Raw genomic sequence first — 21,934 nt, 5'->3', positions numbered from 1 at the left:
TGGCGTGGGTATAAATGTGAGGCCCTATTCTAAAATATAGCTAAAGCAAAAAGTATTGAGGGACAGGGCTCAAGTGATTGAGAGCCTTAACAAGCATCAGGCCCTGAGTTCAAAGCCTAGTACCACCAAAAGAGAAAATTCTTCTTAAAAAGCTATTCATGTGTATGTATGGCTGATAGCTCCGAGGTCCTCAGGGCGACAGGATTGCTGCTGGTCTAGGAGCCCAGCTGAGGTTACATAATCAGTAATATTTGCAGAAAATATCTACTATCTCTTCCATCCTATGTAGCATGGAAATTTTGAGCCTGAACCATATATCTGTTCAAATACATATCACATTTTTGAGAAAAATGTTGGTCTTATTCTTAGGACCCCTATACTCTAACCTTCCATTAATTTGTGCCACCTCCATTGAATTCAGTTTTGCTGGTGGCTCCCAAAGTTTCAGAACAGAATGTCAACTTTGTTGTTTGTATATTTTTATCAAAAGCAGATGAATACCTTTTAATTAATAATACATTATAATAACTTACTATTTCTCATCTAATTTAACTGAAATTTGCTCACCACAATTTTACATGAAAATAGTGTTTGCAGCATCTAATATTGCAGAGAAACACTCCAGAAAACAACTTGACTTTTTATTCCTCTCAGGACTCTGACTCTCCACTTGGTATTATATTTGCAATAAATCACAAGATATTAACATACTTTGGTTGTATTATCTCATTTTTCTGTAGAAAATCTTTCACTGGGTTAAAAAATAATACAAGCAGTACATCTACCTTTCAGAACGTACCAGAAGAAAACAATACTGATATTTACATACATTTATTTAGTTACATCCCTGCCTTGTTTCAGAAAGGCTCAAAGATTTGCATAAATTACAAAACATCCCAAAATAAAGTTTAAAATAAGTGGACAGGAGCTGGGAATGTAACTCAGTACCAGAGCACCTGCCTAGCATGCATAAGGCCCTGGGTTCAATCCTTCACACCAAAAAAATAAAAATAAGAATCCAATGTTCCCTTATAAAAACAAAAAAGAGCAAAATAAGAGGATAAAGGAAATGGATGAAAAGGTAAAGGAAAAGATGATAAGTCTAGGAACAAATCTAGTGTATTTTACATAGGTATCTTCATATGCCCATCCAAACTGGTGAGAGGTAAGTCAAAAGTTTGGCTCTGTGCTTTTCTAACAGCTCACATTAAAGAAGCAAAATGTTCAGTTACCCAATTCCTTGAGGAAAATATTAACAAACTATTAGTCCAAAACACAAGCACGCACACACACAACTATTTATTTCTGGTATTAAAATGAGAGAAATTTCTCATATAGATCCTCATAAAGAAAACACAAAAATTGAACAAGTAATATCATCAAAAACATTCTTAATGGTAAATACACCAGTACATTGCAAGGAATTGTTTCTTACAATGTCATTATTGTGAACCAGTTTCAAACATGAAATTCAATGAAAGCATTTGCATGGAAAACCAAAACAGCACAGTTAATCACCCAAGAGAGGAAAAGCAATATGCATAAGCATGTTCACTGCAGCACTTTCATAGGATTAAGTGACTCTTAAGTCATAGTAAATCTGAAAATTGAGACTCAATTGTAAAAACTTCATAATTGGAAAAATTACCTAGCAACAATAAAAAATACATATAGTGTGTTAAGTGAAAAAAGTGTCCATAAAATTGAGAATATCAAAATTGCACACGAGGATAAATCTGGCAGCTCCCATGTCCTGGAGCCCTTACTACTAAAGGAAACCAGCTGAGGTTCCTGTGGAAACCATTACATATGGGCAAAGATAATTAAATTTGCCAACATGAAGATAACCAATTGGCAGATTTGTGGGTGTCTTACTCCATCTGTTTTCTAAAGTAATTGCAATAAAGGTATATTGCCTTTAAAATAAAAACAAACACATAATTCTTCTAGCTTTTTTTAAAAGAAGCAATATAAAAATTAACCACCTAAAGACAATGTCTACATATTTTACTCAAAACACCATCAAGTGTGATAGCTGATGTTCTGTTTATAAAGAAACTATGAAACTCATTTCTCTTTGAATTTAATCCTTAAAATCATAATTCACCGTTTCTTTCATAAGTTAACAAGAATCATACCATGTTTCCCTTTTTGCTTTATCTGCCAGAGAAGTCCTGGATAAACTGATTTCTAAACTCTGATAATTATCTTCCAGTACCTGCTCACCAGCATCTATTGCTTTGTTCTTTCCCAGTGATTTTGTCATTTTTATGTTTACCTATGGTTTTTATTGTACCTCAGCATTATAAGTGAATGTAAAACATTTTGTAGGCATAAGTAAATAACACGCAAAAATTAAGTGATAAACAATCATAAGAAAGAATTTCTAAGGAAGTAAACTGCCCAAAAATGGAATGGGACTGGTTCTGTAGGTTTTCTGTTCATGGAAGGTAAGATGCTCTAAATTATGACAGGTTCCCCCAAAAAGACAGTAGACATTATTTGAAATTCTGTTAATGAAAATATATGGGAAAAGAGAATATGATATGTGAACTTCAAGAAAATTTCAAGACAATTTTTTTTTTTAATTTAGACAGTACTGGGGTTGAGCACAGGATGCAGGCCCTTGCCCTTCCTAGACAGGTACTCTACCACTTGAGCCACTCTTTAGGTTATTTTTCAGATAATGTCTTACTTTTTGCCTGAGCTGGTAGTGGGCTGCAATACTCCTATACTGAGGGCCTGCCACATAGCTGAGATGACAGGCTCACCACCATGCACGGGTTGTTTTGTTCAGATGGTGTCTCATTTTTGCCTGAACTGGCTCAAACTGTGATCCTCTCAAAATCATCACCTCCTGAGTAGTAGCTGGTGTTGTAGGAAAGAGTCACCACTCCTAGCCAAACTTTTAAAAGAATTTTTACTGAAGACAAAAATGAAGCCTAGGCTTGAATTCTAGCTCTGCAAACAACTAACGGATTATTATACACCTTTAGACTTCAAGGGTGATCTATGAATGACAGTAGGAACAGTAGATACTTTAGCCACTTATCACCTGTTTCCTGATTGAAGGGAGAAAAGAGGTGACAGCTTATTGATTTCTCAGTGGATGTTACATATTCCAAAGCATTTTGAATGTCTTTCAGTACTCTCTCAGAACTCTCAGAATGCCTTAAATACAGTGTAGGATAACTCAAGACTGAATTCTTATTCCCTCTTTTCCTCTCCTAGTTTCTGTCATTAGTGGACATGAGAAACAGAGTGAGGCGAACAGGCCAGACCTGCTCTCAGTTACTCTATGTTGTGTACAATAGCAGCTTTCTAGCTGTGCTTGCCTTGATTCCATTTTATACAGTAACAGTTTTGACCTAAGTAACACCATTTTGAGCAAACAGCCAAGATAGAATGACTCTATATCTTCTTTATACAAGTAAACAACCACTATCTGCCAGCCCACCATGAAGTACAAACTGATAAAAAAGAAAAATTTATTTGTGGCAAAAATTAATTATACCTGTAAATATATCAAATCATATCAGAAACATCAGATACATGTGCTTATCATTCACACCAGATATAATTCCTTTGCCTAGGATTACAAAAAGAAAACACCAAGATTGAGATGTGGCAGACACAGTGACCATCACAAACCTCATCCAGGAAAATTGCCACAGCAAAGGACCTTGGCCTTTGTCCTTGGGCTCCAGCTCAAGTGCAATTTCTCCTGCCCATGACACACAGTCCTCTTCTAACTGATACTCAAAACTCCTACTACCTACATCTATATTTACCAACTCTGTACCCCAAACATCTCTGCCCCTGAAATTTGTAAAACTTCTTATTTGCTCCCTAGAGAGTCTTTTCCTTGCATCTATATGAGCTCTATGTCTATGCTTTCAGTACAGTCCTCTCAACTTGGCAGTCTTTTTAACACTTCCATACCCATTCTGTAACCTACATATTGTTATTGAGTGAAGTATAATGTGTGGTCTGAGAGTTAATATTAGTAATTGAGATTGGACTAAAACAACCTACATTTGCCAATGGCTCATGACTACCAATGAATTCAGTAGTACTTGGCAAATTAAAACCAACAATATTGACATCATTTGCAGATTTATTATTTAATAATTTCTGACATTGTGGAATTGACACAACCTAGGCATGTCTGTCTGTATTTCTGACATGGCTTACTCATGACATAGAGTGAATATGAATGGTAATTCACTAATGAATGGCAATTAAGATATCTTGAAATCAGTTTTCAATCTTGTTAATCAATTGCCTTCATAAAAGATTATTTTACACATTAGCTAATTTACTTTCAGGGTAGAATATTGTCTCCTTCCATTTTTTTCAGCCGTATTTTTACATATTCAAGATAACTATTAATAATTTCCTAATTATTCCTTATCAGTTCCAAAAACATATAGCTCATATTCCTTGAAATTTAATCATACTGAATGAGGATTCCTGATATAAGCATGTTCCTGCTGTTTATTTCAGACATATATTAGATGAAGGGAACTGGGATGTTTAATTTCATGTGTCAACTTGAGGGGTTAGGTGATACCCAAATAGGTTGCAAAACTTTATTTATGGGTGCATCTGTTAGGATATTTCCCAAAGAATTACCATTTGAATAATTAAAGAAAACCTAGATGACCTTACATATAATTCCTGTTGGTTCTGTTTTTCTGGAGAGCCCTGATTAACTCAGTTTGCAGGGTAGAATCTGTCTGTACAAATTTAATTTTGCTTGTCATCACAGATGCAAATCTAGTTCAGGTCATATCCAAGTAAAAACACTTCTCATAAACACAAACCATCTCCAAGTCACCACCTGCACTTCAAAGGTTGGTCAACCCTCTTCTTAGTGACTTTTAGCTATTCAAGAATGAACCAGGTAAACAACAGTGAATTACTCAGCACAATTCATCATGACTCCCAGAAAAACTGTTCATAGTACACATCACATTCCTTTCAGTTGTTGTTGTTTTATTTTTTGTGGTGTCTTTATTTTTTTCTTTTTGGCAGAATTAGGGCTTGCCAAAAAGAAAAAAATAAAGAAAGACACAAAAAAACAACCAAAAGGAATATTGGAGCCTGTCCTTTTACCCTCTTTCTCTTTCTGCCTCTCAGTCATGAAATGAGCAGCTTTTGTTCCATGCCATGATGGTCTGCATCACCACACTCCCAAGAGCAACTGAGCCAGCTAACTATGGACTGAAACCTTGAAACCATGATCAATAACAAATCTTCCCTCCTTTAAGTTGAGTTTCTCAAGTATTTTGTCACAGTTGATGGAAAGTTGACTAGCATATATAGCTAAGTAACTCACTTCAGGATGTGTAGCAGGTAAATATTAAGTACTCAGAGGCCCACAATCTTAATTTACAGACTCTCCCTTCCATTATAAATCAGCAAGAATTTTTAGGTCACTACCCCACACCGTTTTAAAACAAGTAAATTTAGAGGTGTTATACTATTTGGTAATGAAATGATGATAAGGTTATACATAAGGTCTATTTCTTTAACTGATATCACTTAAAAGGAAGTAATAAGTTGAGTATTCTTCGAAATATTTTACCCTATCTAATACCATTACTCCATTTTTAGCCTTACAGCTCTTCAGGCTTTTCTCCATCCATCTGCTCTTTCAACACGGGTTCTGAAAGACGTTAAATAATCTCTCACAACCTATTCCTGGTATTATATCAGATTTTCAGCTTCCACTGCTCTAAGGAATGGATAACTCTCCAGTCTCTCTCTGAAATTCTGCTCTCATTTATTGTCTAGATCCTTGAAGGAACCTTAAATAAGAGAAGTAAAAACATAATTCATATTATCTTATTCTCCATGCTTCCTCTTAGTTTGAATTCTCCAACTCAGTGAATGACATTGCCATGTTGGTAACCAGACTTTGAAACTAGAGATTTGGGGATCACTCTTGATTCTTTCTTTTTCTGACTTCTTATCTTGGGTGGGGCATTAGGTTCCATCAATCTGTCCTCTCTCCTTCTACCACCTTGCTGAATGCCACTATTATATTGTTTCTGGAATATTCTGTAAAGTCATAAACTACATCTTTCAGCCTTACTCTTTGTCTTCCATAGTCACCAGAACAGTCTTTATAAGACATAAATCTGAACTTGCTAAGTATTCCATTGCCTAAAGTTCAGCTCTCAGAAGAACAGAGTTTACTGCTGTACCCTTTCCTTAAGGTTTAAATGCTTTATTTGTGGTTCCTTGAATGTACTATTCACTTTCTTGTCTCTGTTCATTTGAATAAACTAACTAAAACTCGGATGTCTTCTATGTATATATTATATAATTCATTTTTCAAGTTCAGACCAGGTATCTCCTTCTTTCTTAAACCTCCTTAGATAAGCATCCTTTAATATCATACTGCTCTACCTCTATTATTGAATTCATTCCACAGTATTGCTGCTCTGTGTTTTCACTGCACTTCTTTCACTGGACTATTAGCCCATAGATTGTGCAGATCATAATTGAATTTCTTTATTTTCCTAGTACTTTGAACAAAAACTATCTCATCATTATAATGACTAATACTTATTGGGTCAAACATAGTACAATGTCAACATGGTACTGAGAGCTTTATATAAATTATCTCAGTGAATTCTTGCATCAGCTTTGATGTGAGAAAATGGAGCTAAACTGGTTTATGTTATTTGTTCAAGGTCACTCAGCAATTAAGTGACAGAGATGAGACTGAAGTCCCAACAGTTTTAAGTTATGTGATGCCTTAAATTCTGCAACCTATTAGTCCAATAAAAGTTAGCAGCACATGTCTACGGAATTGGTATACACACAAATGAATAATGAATCTTCAAAAATAAGTCCCAAGCAGAACATGACCTGTTAAGCAAGTTGTGATGCTTATTCCTTTTGCCATTCCCTGCAACCCCAGTTGAAAGATTCTGTATATTTCCCTGTTCCCACTCCAACAAAATCTATGCGGGATAACATATCTCCAAAAACTGTTGAATTAAACCTCAAATCACATGACCAACATCCAATGTTATTGTGAACTTGCTGAAGCCAATAAATACATTTGATCTACTTTTGAAACAATATTGTTTCAGTGTGCTGATTCAATAATAATTTAAAAGTCTTCACTGTAAGTTCACAGAGCAATTTTATGTCACAGTTGAAGAAACCTCAGTCCACTCATTCACAACTCTTGAAGACGGAATGCCACTTGATGGTGATAATGAGTTCATCCTATGCATCTTCCTTAAGCTACACCATGAAAGAGAAAAGCCTGGACTTGGTCCCAAGTGATTTGGGTTGGAAACAAGCTTGACTACAAACTGGCAGGGAAATTTACCATCCTCTCTAAGCTTCAGTTTCCAGGACACAACTCTCCATGCAGGATCATTATGAAGATTAGAATAAATGTGCTTAAATCAAGGCCAATGAGCCATGCATGGTAGCTGTGATTACCTACTTCCAGAATCCCATGTACACGACACTACACAGCCTGCTCCTTGCATGGGCTCTCCTTGGTGGCTTCCCTTCTTCAGCATTTTTAGGGAATAGGAAATAAGATATAGATAGATAGGGAGTGAAGGCAAAACACTGCAATTAAAGTTTTTCATAGTACTTTAAAATTTATGACACTACAATGTTTAATTTTTTTAAATACCATCATATTCTTGTGCTAGAGTTTACACAGCATTTTTGCACATTCTTTTTTGTTGTATGATAAAGGAGTGAATGTCCACTTTGAGCTTAAATATCAAACTCATTCCTTCTAGCTGTTTGACCTTAGACAACCTACTTTAATCACTTTGTGCCTTAATAATAGAGCCTGCTTATAGAGATGTGAACATTAAATATGATAACACATGTTAAACATTTCAGAACTATGCTCTCACATAATAAGCCTATCACATAATAATATCACATAATAAGCATAATATAACTCATTATTATAAACTGCAATACTATTAAAGGGAGAATCCAGTTAAGACTTTGATGACCTTATCATTCCAACAAAAAAGATAATCTTACCATAAAATTCTGCTTTCAGATTTCTTTCAAATTCCCAATGTAAGGAAGCAATCTCCATCTCTACTCCAATGTATTATATTATTCCTTACAGAAAAATAAGATATTTTCTTTGGTTTTGACCATTTGTGTACTTTAGCAAAAGCCAAGATAAAACAAAAAATAGATATCTTTCTTATATGAATGTGTCTTTTCTATTTAGTTGGGCATTCCATTCCACTGTCAACTAACATCTGTTTATTGTGAGATGGAGACTATTTTGTTTTCCACTCTAGACCATTCCTCTGCATATTTACAGGCACACAGTAGGCATTAAATAAAAACTGGATAAATGAGTGAGTGAGTGGATTTGAAGTTTTTTAAAGCCAGATCATTTCTTTGTTCAGTCTTATACACATAACAGAGATACAGAAAATGCTGCTCATTGTCATTGCATAAGATAGGAATATAATTTTTGCATTTTTCCTCTTTTATGCTTTTGTCTCCTCTGTATCTTACTTTTCACAAAACCTTTTCAGAAACATCTGCAGGTGGTAAGGAGATAGCTTAGCAGGGATTGAAAAGAAATCTCAGCCCTACTGAAACAAATAAAATAAATTTAATCCCTGATGTGCATAGGCTTTTATGACCATAGAATACTTTCATAGATTGTAGTTCCCCTACAAAAGTTTCTAAGAAATTAATACAAACCACGTTTCTAAAATGCATTAGAAATGACTTTGTGATTGATGGTATGCTGATAAATAGTTAAAAATTGGCTAATATGCATGTATCATTTTAAATATGTAGCTTAAAACTATTTTATTAAATTGATTGCACTTATTTTATTCACTTTTTCTATTATGAACACATTTTTTACAGCAATCTCCACATAAAAATTAGATGTCTAAATGATTAAGAAAATTTAAATCTTGGTTAATCCTCTAAGATTAATAAAGTAAAACTGCTGCCAGTTGGTTTGTTTTCATTTATAGCACAAGTTTCTAGAAGTGTTTTGGAAATGTATTTTTTAAATAAAATCAGATATTTTCCCCTTCTGTAAAATAATTGGTTAAGAAAACTAGATACAAAAACAAACAAAAATTTGTTTTGTTTGCTTAATGGATGCTATTTCCTGGCTTGTCACAAAAAGGAGCATGTGTTTGACTGAAAGCCTCCGATGGCCCCAGATGCAAAGTGGAAAGCAGAAAGAAGGTGCCATAGTATTTGGATTTTGAAATAAAGGGTTCTCAGATAATGCATGTAAAATAAAAGAGGAACTAGAAGGCCCTCAGGTTGCTGCATTTCATCTCCAAAGCCAAGACTTCTTCATTTCTTATTCAATCAAAATTCAGCACCATGAATCTCAACTCTTCTTCCTTTGCCTCATTCTATCTTCCACGGCTCACATTTTGTGAACCTTTCCTTTCCTTCAGCACAAGATCATTTAGTTTATTTGTTCTCTGGGTCCCAAAACTACATAGAACTGTTAATCTCCATTCGGCCACTATAAAAATATAACCCTTACTGAAGTTATCATGAGCACATTTATAATATGTATAATCCATTTTTAAAGGATTCATTGAAAACATTTTCCCATTCTTAAGGAATATCATATGATTTTTTTCAAAGCAAGAAAGTTCTTAAGAATAGACATTATCTGAACACCAAAATGACTTTTGTGCACATTGTTTTTCATATGCTTTCATTCATTCATTATTAAATATAGTGCAGTCATTGTCTTATCTTCCCTATAATGCTTTCCCTTATTAATCTCATCCAAAAAAATTAATTGTTCTCTTTTCTGGGCTCTTAAAACACTGTGTACATAACTTCATTATTATATTTGACCTACCATAATCTACTTACTTATTTATACAATTATGTCACATAGCAAACACAAATGAAATTTCTATGATGAATGAGTGAATGTATGCATCAGAGAGTAAGTAAATGGTTGAAAACAGTTAACTGTGTTAATCAGTTTTCATTGCACTTCATGGCCAAACCACAAGAACATGCAAAATAGAGTGAAACAAGGAAAAACTTGAATAGCACCTTTTATAAGCTATCCAACCTTCATAAGCAAGCATGTATTTAACAAACAGCCAAAAAAAAACCTTCTACAAGCCAGATATTATCCTAAGCCCTGAGTGTCTTGCTCAAAGAAAGTGAAAAAAATTAAATTAAGAAGACCAGAAGTACAAGGCTTAATCTTTCAATAGCCATTGAATCATGCTCAGGAATTAGTATGATTTAAGGTTATATGAAAGATTAGGCTGGAAATGAGTTTCAGTAAAACTATAAAATGCCGAAATAGGAAGACAAATAAGAATTTATGTAGTTTGTAAAGCAGAGCTATTGAAGGCTTTTGACTCTTCTAGATAAAAAAAAAAAAAAAGAATGAGATACAAAAACCAACAGAAAAATGAGACCTGTTAAAACTATTTCAGGAATGGGGGGAGAGAGCACAAAGGGAATGATGGGGGATGAATTCAATTATGATATATTATAAGAACTTTTGCAAATGTCACAATATACCCCCTGTACAATAATAAAAATAAATTTAAAATAATCCCCTATTATATCACAAAGCAAATAAAGAGCTAGGAAAGACAGTTGGAGAGATTTCAATATGTATTCTGTAACAGATAATGCTAATGTGCCATGAGATTTCCTTGGGTGTAAGAATGATTCTATGGTAGTGTAAGAGAGTGTCTCTAGAATCATAAGACATACATACTAATACAAAAATTTTTATAGCTGAAGTGGTATGAAATCTACAATTTATATACAGATATACATACATATATGAATAATGGGAAGACAGTAAGGTCACAGACTGTTAACACTTCATGAATATAGCTGAAAGTATGCAAATAATCTGCATTATCAACAAAGTTAGGCCAAAAGAGTATATTTTGAGCTTTTTTAATAAGTTAGGGGAAAAAGAAGCACTCAATGCACTTACATTGATTTTTGGTACTCAATGGTGTGAAAGAGAACATTGAAGTGCACTCACTTACCACTCTTTAATAAATAATTTTTTCCTGCATTCTCACAGAATTTTTTCATTTATCCTTAATATTGAGGTATTTTGAAAAGACACTATAAATATAGATCTTTCCATATTTTTAACTTGTAAAATTGAGTCCTCTCAGTCTGAAAATATGTTTCATTAAAAAAAAAACTCGGGAAAATTTTCTTCTGCTACATAATTACTCTTGCTTGCATTTAGTTATCCTAATAAATTTCAAAGATACATCTCCACTTTATGCATCATCTGTCCTCACTAAGTTTCATTTATTTTTCTTCTCTGCAAAGCTTTATTAGTGTGCAGTTTATTTCACCAATGCTTTCTACAATGACAATTCTGCTGTTTGCTGTCTCTCATCTGTTGCCTTTTCATGCTGTTTTTTGATGCCTCATTTCATAGAATTTGTACTTTCTTATATTCTATGATTTCAAATCAAAAGCTTTCAATTTTTTTCTTCTATTCCTTGTTGTGAACATATTTTCTCTATGTTTTCAGGTCATTGTTTACATTTCTCATTCTATTATTTTTCCCAAACCATGTTTTATTTAAAATAAATGGTTCTATGGCCAAGTAGTTTGGAAAATTCTGCACTGAAAAAGCTTAATTCTTTTTGACATCAGTCTCCTTAGAGACTTTAATATGCTTTGTGGAGTCAGGGAATATAGAGTGGAGTGCTCTTAGTGTACTTAACTACTGAATCCTCTGCTCTACAGAACACTGTTGGCTTATAAAAGAATTCATGTTTTAGAACATAAGTTGGGAAATTCTGTTATGAGTATCCAGAATGTCATGACTTTTTGTATACTCATCCTTGAATGAAAAGAAACCTGGTGTTCAGTTAAAACATATGCACCTGTCCTCTTCTATCCATTTTAATGAGTGTCCCTTTCTCTCCATTAGCTCATACACATCAGGGGTACTAATGCACCAAGCATCTAAAAATATTGCCACATCAAGCAAACATCCAATCTCTGTTTTGCTAAAAAAAATTTTTTTTTAAATATTGGATCTGCAATGTACTATCATCACTTATTTATCTTCTACCCTATGGCCTGGTCTGGAAGCTGCTATCGTACTGGAATGTAGAAAATGAGGGGGCTAAACATGAATGCCTAAGGAAGGCCTGGGTCCTAAATCAGTTCCACATAGGAAGGCAGAGACTGCCTGATTCCTTGCAACTGTAAGTCTTTCCTCTCTAAGTCTGGTGCACACACTGAGCACAGGTCAAAGCATCCTCCCATGCTATCCTTGACTAGCCTGATCTGCTGGCAAGGTTAAAGTCTGCTCCAGCCACTGAAAACATCTCAGTTCATCTACATTCTTGAAAAAACATCTGTCCAGATTCTTACACATCATCAATGGATAGACTTTGTTTACAGAGCTACTACTTGAATATTCTTGAATAGATGAATAGAAAGTAAGGGGATGCTAATTTCAGAGATTGTTAGCTAGCTACTATCTTAATCCATGAACATAATACAAAAGCAAATGTAAATAAAGAATCAAGTGAAATTGGCAGCTAATGAAGTTAAAAAAAGAAAGCAATATGCCATGAATTATGAAAAGAACAATTTCACTGACCTCTACATGACTTATCAACTTCCTTCTTATTTATTTGAAAGCTGAAATTAATTTATATAGAGTTACATTCAAAGGGCAATAGTATGTATACTTTCATTGTTGTACTTCCCTTAAAATAAAAATACAAAAGTGTTTTAAATAAACAAAACAAGGTAAGCAAAACAAGTCTTCAATGGGTGAATATGAGGGGTTCACAGATAAGCAGGAAATATATATAAACCCCATTAAAAATACTGTGGATTTTAAAAATGCTAGTCATGAACTTTCAATAAGAGAATTCTCCATGAGTTAGTGCCCAAGAAAAAAAGGTGTTTAATCTGTGCATCTTTATATGTGTATACACAAATGCAAATGCAGATACATGCACTACATAATAAAATGTTAACTTCATAGAGTATTTAAAGCATTTGAAACACAGCTTATCACTAGTAATGTTAAGAAAAGACAGCATATAGCATAACTCACAAAGAAAGTCACTTGCTATTAAAGTCAATGATTTTTGCAATTAAGCTGAATACAACTAAATTATGACTTTAATTAAAATGCATTTTCTAAGATGGCACCAACATGTTTAAAATTTAATACATTTTATATGAGATACTGGAGTTATTAACATAAAATTTCCTTTCTGCAGCATGTGCACTTTTTAGAAAGCAAAACATCTTTAACCAACATCAAAACGCTCCCAGAATCCATAGAAGTTTCATTACATAATAAATTTAAGAAACAATTTTTTCCAGTCATTTAATACTTGCTCCTATTTGGAATATACAATTGTATTTACACTGATGGTTAATAGTAATAGAATTACTGACAAACTCTAGTGGCCTCAAGGCCCACATTAATTTTAAATGAAGAATGAATGGACCGCTCAGGGGACTGATAATGAAACACAGAGCCTTTGCCACTGAACCACAGTCCAGTTCTAATGAGTCAGCAGATCCAAAAAGTTTGAGAGCAATAATGGTAGCTGAGCAGTCTGCGTAAAGTGAGTTTGGGTCTGAACTCTGTGCCTGGCAGAGAGAGAGGGTCACACTAACAAGTGATATACTTTTCCAGTCTGTCTCCCCCATAAAAGTCTTACTACCTGAAAAAACTGACCTGTCAAGGTGTGAAATTGTCTTTCTAAAATAAGTTGGAAACATAACAGACAGGAGGATTTTTTGTGATCTTACAGGCTCATACTTTAGAGTTTTAAGGGAGTGACAATGGTCCTGCTTACCTTTGCTGTTGTAGATTACAGCATAAAGAGGTGAGCAGTTGAGTGTCTACCATCTTTGGAAAATTATGGTGCTATCGTGAAACAGAAGTAATTTAAAAAATGTGCCTTCTGATGAAGGCATTTATAATCTAGTTTTAAAAGCACATTTTTACCCACGGTGAAAGAGTTGCTCATAAATCAATGAATCTTTGAATATGTAAGTTCAACATGAAGGATACACACAAGGTCAACAGGAGAGGACCCACGCCTTTCCTAAGGAAGCTTCTGTTGTTCTCATTACTTTTTTGAATTGTCTTCAGGCATGTAGAAATATTTACAAAGCTGTAAGTTTATGGCATCACCCAGGTTAATCATCCAAACTATTCAGGAAGTTGTTTCTGATCATTCTGGCCACCTCTGTTCCCCTTATTGAACACGTAATTGCCCCAGATAAGGGATATCACATACATAAATATCACATCAAATGATATTCTTTCTGTTAAAGACAGTTCTACCATTTATGCAGTACTTTGAGCATTGGTAATCAATTACTTTGAAAGATAAAACATTTATTTGGTTTTTTAAATTCTAGTATATTTATCTTATAATTAAATTATGTAACTAGAGAGGCAGATCTTATGTTCTCAAGACAACATAGCAATAGTTATTATAAAATTCCTTCATACTTCACAAGACCTACATGTTTGCTATAATGAAAATCTTATCATAGGAAATGCTCTACTCAAAGTTAGTAGAAAGAGCTCTGAAATTCTTCTGATTTTGAGGACTGCCCAATGACTCTTGCTCAATTACACTGAGTTAACTTTTTAAAAACAAACAAAAATAAACAACTCCCAAAATAATGGCTACTAGGGTATCCACCTGTGGGTGCCTCAAACACCTTTCAGGTTATTTCTCTGGATTCCTCTCTCCTCTCCCTATAAATCACATCCTTCTAGACCTCATTTGGCTAGAGCCACGATTGCCCCTCAGGCACATAAATCAAAGATGATAACCATTCTTCATTCTCCTTTACTCCATTTCTGATCAACCACCAATTCCTGTTGGTTTTATCTTCCAAATATTTATCACTATTCCCTTCTTTCTATTTCTCCTAACTCTATCCTAGTTCATGCTGATGTTTGAGGATACAAAGTAGGACTGTCTGGGAGCTCTTTCTGGATTGCATGGCAAAGGCCCCACTGGGCCAGACCCACCATCACATCCATCCCAGCAACAGAGGCTGTATCTGAACTCAGCTCCCAACAGCTCTCAAGGTTGCCTTTTCTGAACAAGAGCTACAATTTCTTGTAGCATCTGAAGACCATAGGTTCTGTGCTTTCCAAACAACCCTGCAAATAGTCAATACTAAAATCGACTGCTTAACACCAAAGAAGGCATTTTATCCCTAGTCCTAGGGCCACTCCCACAATTGGCCTATAAAAAAATAGCGAGGAACTGAAGGATCCTAGTTGTTTTGGGAGATTTCCTGAGCTGGAGCAGAGAATTAGTATACAGCCCACTGAGCCTGGGGTCCACAGTCTCTCTCTGCAGAATGTGATGGACTCTGCTCACCTTGCACCTGTGATTTCAAACACAGCATGAAATGCCATTATGTTTGTTCCTCTCACTTCTTCCCAGACTGCTTTCTACAAATCTCTCATCCATTCTACGCATAAATAGTACTACCAAAAACACAGATCAGATCAATTACTCCCTGCCTAAAACTTTCCTCTGTAGAATAAGGTCCAAATTCTTCATCATAGTAAACAAGACCCTGAGCATTCTAGCTCTAACTTTACACACTCATTTTCAGACACACACAAACACCTGCACTATCCTCCATGCTCTCCACCACTCTAGAAAACACCATCTGTACTTGTAACACTGCTTCCCAGAAATAATCAGTCCCACACTGCCATCCTGTAACACAAACTGATATAGAAGTCAAATGCTCTCTCCTGCAGGAAGCCTGCCTTAAGTCTCCCTTGGATATTTGGCCCCTGTCTCCTCGTTCCTCACAACAAGACAACTGCATTACCTCCTTCTCCAGACTGAATTCAGAGACTAATCCTTGCTGAACTCTGTTGCCCTTCACCCAGCATAGGGTCTGGCACATAGTAGGTACTCCAAATGCTTGTCAAATAAATAAACAAATGCAAAAATACATAATAACTCCTAAGTGCAGTGTCCAAGAGCTTATTTGCCTTACGACCCTCACATAGTCAATTTTTTCAACCATCTCCAGTCTACTACTATTTGCTCTTGAAAGGGTTTCACTGAGGATGAATTTGGAAGTCTCTCTACTCTGCTTCTCTGTATTTTTTCACATGTAAAGTTGCCTAAAGCAAAATTACAATGGATAATGCAGAATCTTTATTGAAAAATTCACCTGAAGCTTAGTTCAGCTCTCAAAGTTCACTTTCCTTAAAGCGCACTTCAAACAGGAATATAAATGTTTTATATGATGACAAACATCAAATTAATATTAATGGTAATAACAATAATAATTTCCCTTTAAGTAATTGATTGATGTCAAGAAATAGCTAAACCAGTTGACATGTACTCAGAATTTTATATTTTTCATCAGAAAAAACAATTCACTACCAATGACAAATAACAGTAGGGCTACTAAAACTACCTGTCATGCATCTAACGAAGACAGATTCTCTGGCTACCACATGTAAAATGTAATATCCAAAAGTGCCGCTGTAATTCACAGCTAATTAGTGTCTTGCCATTATGAGAGGTGTCACGGCCCTAACACTCTTTTCTGATCTAGTCAGACCTCACCAGAGCCTACAGGCATGCAAGGATCACAACAACCCAATTAGCACCTACCCCAACCTTGGGCTGCTGCTTCTCTGAGCCACCCCAGCATCAATAAATCATGCTTTCTCATGAAGCTCTTCTCTGACAGCTGCAAGCCACTGCTGCCCAAGGAATAAAGACAATACTTCTAAGGAAAACTCATGTGGGAAAGACAGATAGAAAAGGGATATTATTTGCTTTCTTTTAGCAGCACAGCAGTGAGCAAAATTGAAGACCATCAATTCTGACTGATTAAGGAGACAACTGCACTAAGAAATAAATCCGTGAGTGGTACATCTGAAGATCCTTAGTGATAATCAACAGTCAGCAATTGGATTGTTTGTTTGTTTATTTAATGTAGATATATTGAAGACATTTTTTCCTGTAAATCCTTCCATCTGCCTAATAAGAAAATTTTCTTTTCAATAGCACATAATAGATTGCATTTACTTCAACCCTCAGTGAATACACAGCAATCAGATAATTTGTTTGAAAGACTCTAAATTATTTGACTTCATTGAAAAAGAATCTATAATGATATGCTAGTCTCCAAGCAAGGCCGACAAAGCTACGTAAATCCATAAGCAAGCTATAGAGTATTCACAGCACAAAGCAGCCAATATCCTTGTCATTTTGTTCTAAGCCTGTAAAGCTGTTTCATTCCACAATATTCTTCTTAGACAGTGTTCTAAGCAGTCACTATAACCTGAGCATTATTCAAAGACAAGAGTCAGGTAATTCTACTCTTACTTTGTTTTCCCATGGAATATATTATTCTTCTATGTCTTTAGTGCTACTCTGAAATATTTAATATAGGTTTTGGGTAATAACTACCACCTAATTTGATATATGAATATTGACAAAGGCACATAAACAAATATGTGTGCATTTAAACATAGAACTATTTTATAGTTCTTCTTAAGTATAGAGATTTTGAAAAGATTCAATGTTCTTCTTCAGAAAATAATATTCCTGTGGGATTATTCAAATGTTTATTTACTAGGATGTCTACTGCATCACTTTTTATAACAGTAAAATAGCTGAATGTAGCAAAATATATAATAGGTCAGATAAAGTGATACAATGAAATATATAGCTTTTGAAAACAGTAGTATGAAAGAATGCTAAAGGGCATACAAAAATATTCACAGGATGCTGCAAGACAAAAATAAGAAAAATGAAACCTGGAGCCATGTCACACATACACACACAATACTGTGTGTATATATTTACATGTGCACATGTATATTTGTGTTATAAATATATGTATACACAGATATATATATGCACATATATATCATTATTTGCAAGATCTCAATTTTGTTTCCTCTGTATATGAGTATGAGTGTATCTCTAGGTACACAATAAATGTATCTATAAGTCAAGTATAGAAGAAGTCAGACAGAAAAGATATTTCAATATTAAAAATTTATCTTCAGAAAGTGATATTCTAGATTCTTCTTTGAGCTGTTCTGTTTATATAAAAATTTTCATTTTTCTCATAAATAGAAAAAAGTGATATGAAATATCACTTACATCATCTGGATTTAATCAGATGTGCATTAATGTGAACTCTCAACCTGGTAAGGAATCTATTCTGAGGGACTAATGCCCAACATTAAATATTTTTGATTACTCTCCTGGGTAGAAGCAATATTTAAAAGGTCAGAGACATATTGTACTTAGACACATTTCAAAAGTAGAAATCAGAACAGCCTTTTGGGTCCTCTTATCTGTGGAGCTGGGTAGGAGTGAAGTTGAATCCACATGACTCTGGAATACCATGTTGATTCAGTGCCAGAATAGGCAGGAACTGAAGTACTGACCTACTACAAAATCTGCCTCACATTGCCATTGATTCTCTCCAGCTTCAACCCTGGTGATATTTGGGATCACCAGTAATGTGGAAGGATAACAAGTGCAAAATATACACAACCTGGCCAGAGTTCAGGTCAAAGTTCCCAATACATATGTGCTCGAGCCTGTTTCAATGTGGCACCAAGCAGGATGACCAAACCTCCACCCCAGTGAGCCAGGCAGACAGCGTGAGGTACACGGAATCATATGTAATAAGTCCTTATTGCAGGGCAGCAAGAATAAAGAGAAGCAAAGTTTCTTCCCCCACAAGGTTTATGCCTATTTAGAGAAACATAGTACTTGCTTTTAAAGAGGGTAATAACACAAATGGCAGGCCTACCCTATACTGAGATCAGGACAGGGAGAGAAGGAAGTCTTACAGTTAGAGATAGATCAATGTAGAGGTTTTAAGGAAGGACATTCTGCAGCATTGCAACATAGGCATTTTAAAAACACAGGTGTTTTTTTTTTTAAGCAAAGACATACATGTAATCACTTGTAACTCTAAAGATATTTATCAAGTCTTCTAAGCTTCTGTTCTTCTAGGGCAATTTAAGCATGCATTTGGCATTTAGATGAAAACTATATTTGACCAAATGTAGAATGTCAGAAGGTTAATTAAATGTTCATTCAGTATTTCAATTTATTTTCTATTTACAAGACAAAGAAAATTGAAATGCAAAAGAAAAAGGAGGAGGAAGAAAAAAAGCAATTTGGCAAGATCAGTTTTGCTTCTTGCTTTTATTACACTAAGACAATGCAAAAGTGAGAAAATGTAGACAGACCCATCTTCCTTTTATTCTGATCTAAGGTGCATAGACTGGAAACTAGAGACTTCTAGCCATAGGTTATTTTTCTCAGCTAAATTTTATATTATTCCTGAGTAGTTCAGTAGATTTAATTTTCATACTATTGTAAAGAAAAGAAATAAGACGAGCTTAAAATTAACACTTCACGTTCACATACCAGGTTCAGAACTGCAAATTCTCAAACCCGTACTCAAATCACACAAAACAATGCCCTTACCTGAAAGAGAGAAATCTCCTTTCTGGCTTTCACTTTCTCTGATTAGGAAGGCACCAGTCTGATTTTCTGAATATAATAGTTGTTTTTCTGCATCTGCTCTTTTGATTGCACCAAAGAACCACCTAAAAAGAGAGATATGTAAACCTTAATTAACTGATCAACATTCCTTTTCACAGGTTTAAGAAGCTTGGCAAGAAACTATTCTAACATCACTAATGTTTGCTATTCTTCAATAAATTATTATAGATATAAATGGTAGCTTTTGACACTTGAAATGATTTTTCAAGATGTCAGTAACCCACACCAGAATTCATAAAAATAAATTATACAGTAGGAATTTGGCTGAAGCCTGTTCTACATCCCTTCTCACCCTTGCCTTCTTTCCACAATTTTATGTCTGTGAAGGCCTTTCCATGTAAGTTTACATGTTTCAGAGTCTAAAATTACACATCACCATTAAACTGTCCACCACCTCACCTAATACTCTTAGATATTATGAGGCAAGTATTCCAATTAAATGATTCATGTGCTTCACATTAAAGTACAAACATAATTCTTTTCTTTTCTCACCTTCATCACTACCAAAGCCTACTGTAATATGACATGATGATATTTAGGAGGAAATATTAATATAAGGGCAAATTTAATCAGTAAAGAGATTATGTGATAGCTACTTCTGCCTGAGAAGTTTCTTTTTGTATCACTCCCATCTCTTATCTTACCCCTCATCCTTCTAGAAATGAGTCAGATACAGGACACACAAGTTTGTGAATGTGATCAACTCAACAGAGTTACAGATCTTTAATATCAGAGCAAGTCTAAAAGTACACCAAGTTGGTAGGAACCAATGTAATTTACTAAGAGGGCACAGAGGATGCTGGCTTTTCACAAATGTCTCCTCACTGTAGTACCATAGAGAAGATCTTTATTATTAAGGATGTAAGGTATAAAACACTGATCTTTTTAGGTATCTTCTTTATAAATGTAAATACTCAGGAGAGGAAACACAGGCTTGAGAAAAGTAATACAAACTTTGAGAGGCAATGCAGGCCTTCAAAAGTTAGCTCAAATTTGGCTGACGGGTTATGGGTGTTAGAAAATATGAGAACACAAAGAGTGATGCAGATAGAAGGAAGTTTGGAGAAAAGAACTGAAAAGATAGACATTAGACTATAAATACTGCCTTCTAACAAAGTGTTTGCATACCAATTATCAATTTGTAAATTACACACCATTAACTATCTCAGGATATTCCAGGTCATGTTGGAGGAAGGAGCAACTCCAAAAATCTCAGTGATTTAAGACAATAAAGAGTTATTTTTTTTTCACTCAGCTGAATGTCTATTAAAGATCATCTGAAGCTCTGCTTTTTGTCTGCCTCACTCAGGGAGCTTCTCTCTCCATGATTCCATGACGCTGAGTCAAGATTGGAAAATGGGGCAAATCACAAGCCGGTTCACAAAGCTTCAATTCATAGCTTCTACTCAGGAATGAACACTTGGGCAAGTAAGTCACAAGGTCATGCCTAAACTCAAAGAGAGTGGAAAGTACAATCCTATCATTTCCCAGAAGGCAGAGAACCAGAATGCACTAATGGCTACCATAATGATTTAATGTCTGGGCCAAATTGATGACTATAGACTATTGTTAGGCCAACTGAAACCATGTAAGGCATGAACATTTATTCCAAAGTGCCATGCAATGAAGCCACAGAAAAACGGCATGCAAGTTTGCTAAATCATAATTATTGCACAAATCAGAGAATACTAGAACATAATACTTAAAAAAAAAAAACTCAAACAGACCCAAACATGCCATTTAGTAATAAAAAGATGGACTATTCAATAAATGATGCTGCTACCATCAGTAGTCTATATGAAGAAATATATAGATGCCTCCTACAGCATACAAAAAAAATTTCACATTAGGCTTTTAAAAGGGAAATTGGAAAACACTTGGAGGACATTGGACTGGAGAAAAAGATGCACAAACTTTAAGGGAAAAGATCAATAATATATATTGCATCACAATTTAAAACATGTGTACCAAAAGATTACTATAAAATAAAACGAAAATACAAGTCACAAATCTTTGAGAAAATATTTATAAAGTATATAACTAAAAAATAGAGCTAGTATTCACATTATATTGAAATCTATAATCAATAAAACACAAAATAGTAGGAAAATTGGCAAAAGATATAATTGGACAGTTTACAGAAATGGAAAGCCCAAGTAATTAAAAAGAAAGAGGCACAGCCTCTATCTATGCCAGTAAATTAGATATTTTATATGAAACTGCAATGAAATACAAACTCACACTTTTCACACTATTATTTATTGGAGAAAAATGTGAAATAAGAACATTTACACAATACTAGTTGCCACACAATTTGGTATAACTAA

General features: G+C 34.6%; 1 protein-coding gene across 3 annotated transcripts in view; it reads right to left on the bottom strand.

Moving 5' to 3' along the window:
- Nucleotides 1-21,934, bottom strand: part of Frk (fyn related Src family tyrosine kinase) — a 93,916-nt gene that overhangs the window by 30,871 nt on the left and 41,111 nt on the right. For all 3 annotated transcript variants that reach the window (XM_074076145.1, XM_074076142.1, XM_074076152.1), the window contains exon 3: nucleotides 19,530-19,651. In XM_074076145.1, coding sequence (XP_073932246.1) covers nucleotides 19,530-19,651 — 122 coding nt within the window. The remainder of the gene's footprint in view (nucleotides 1-19,529; nucleotides 19,652-21,934) is intronic.

This window comes from Castor canadensis, chromosome 1 (assembly GCF_047511655.1).
Source record: "Castor canadensis chromosome 1, mCasCan1.hap1v2, whole genome shotgun sequence".
Classification (NCBI taxonomy): Eukaryota; Metazoa; Chordata; class Mammalia; order Rodentia; family Castoridae; genus Castor; species Castor canadensis.
The sequence above is the reverse complement of the archived record's forward strand: the minus strand, read 5'-3'. Positions and strand labels throughout refer to the sequence as shown.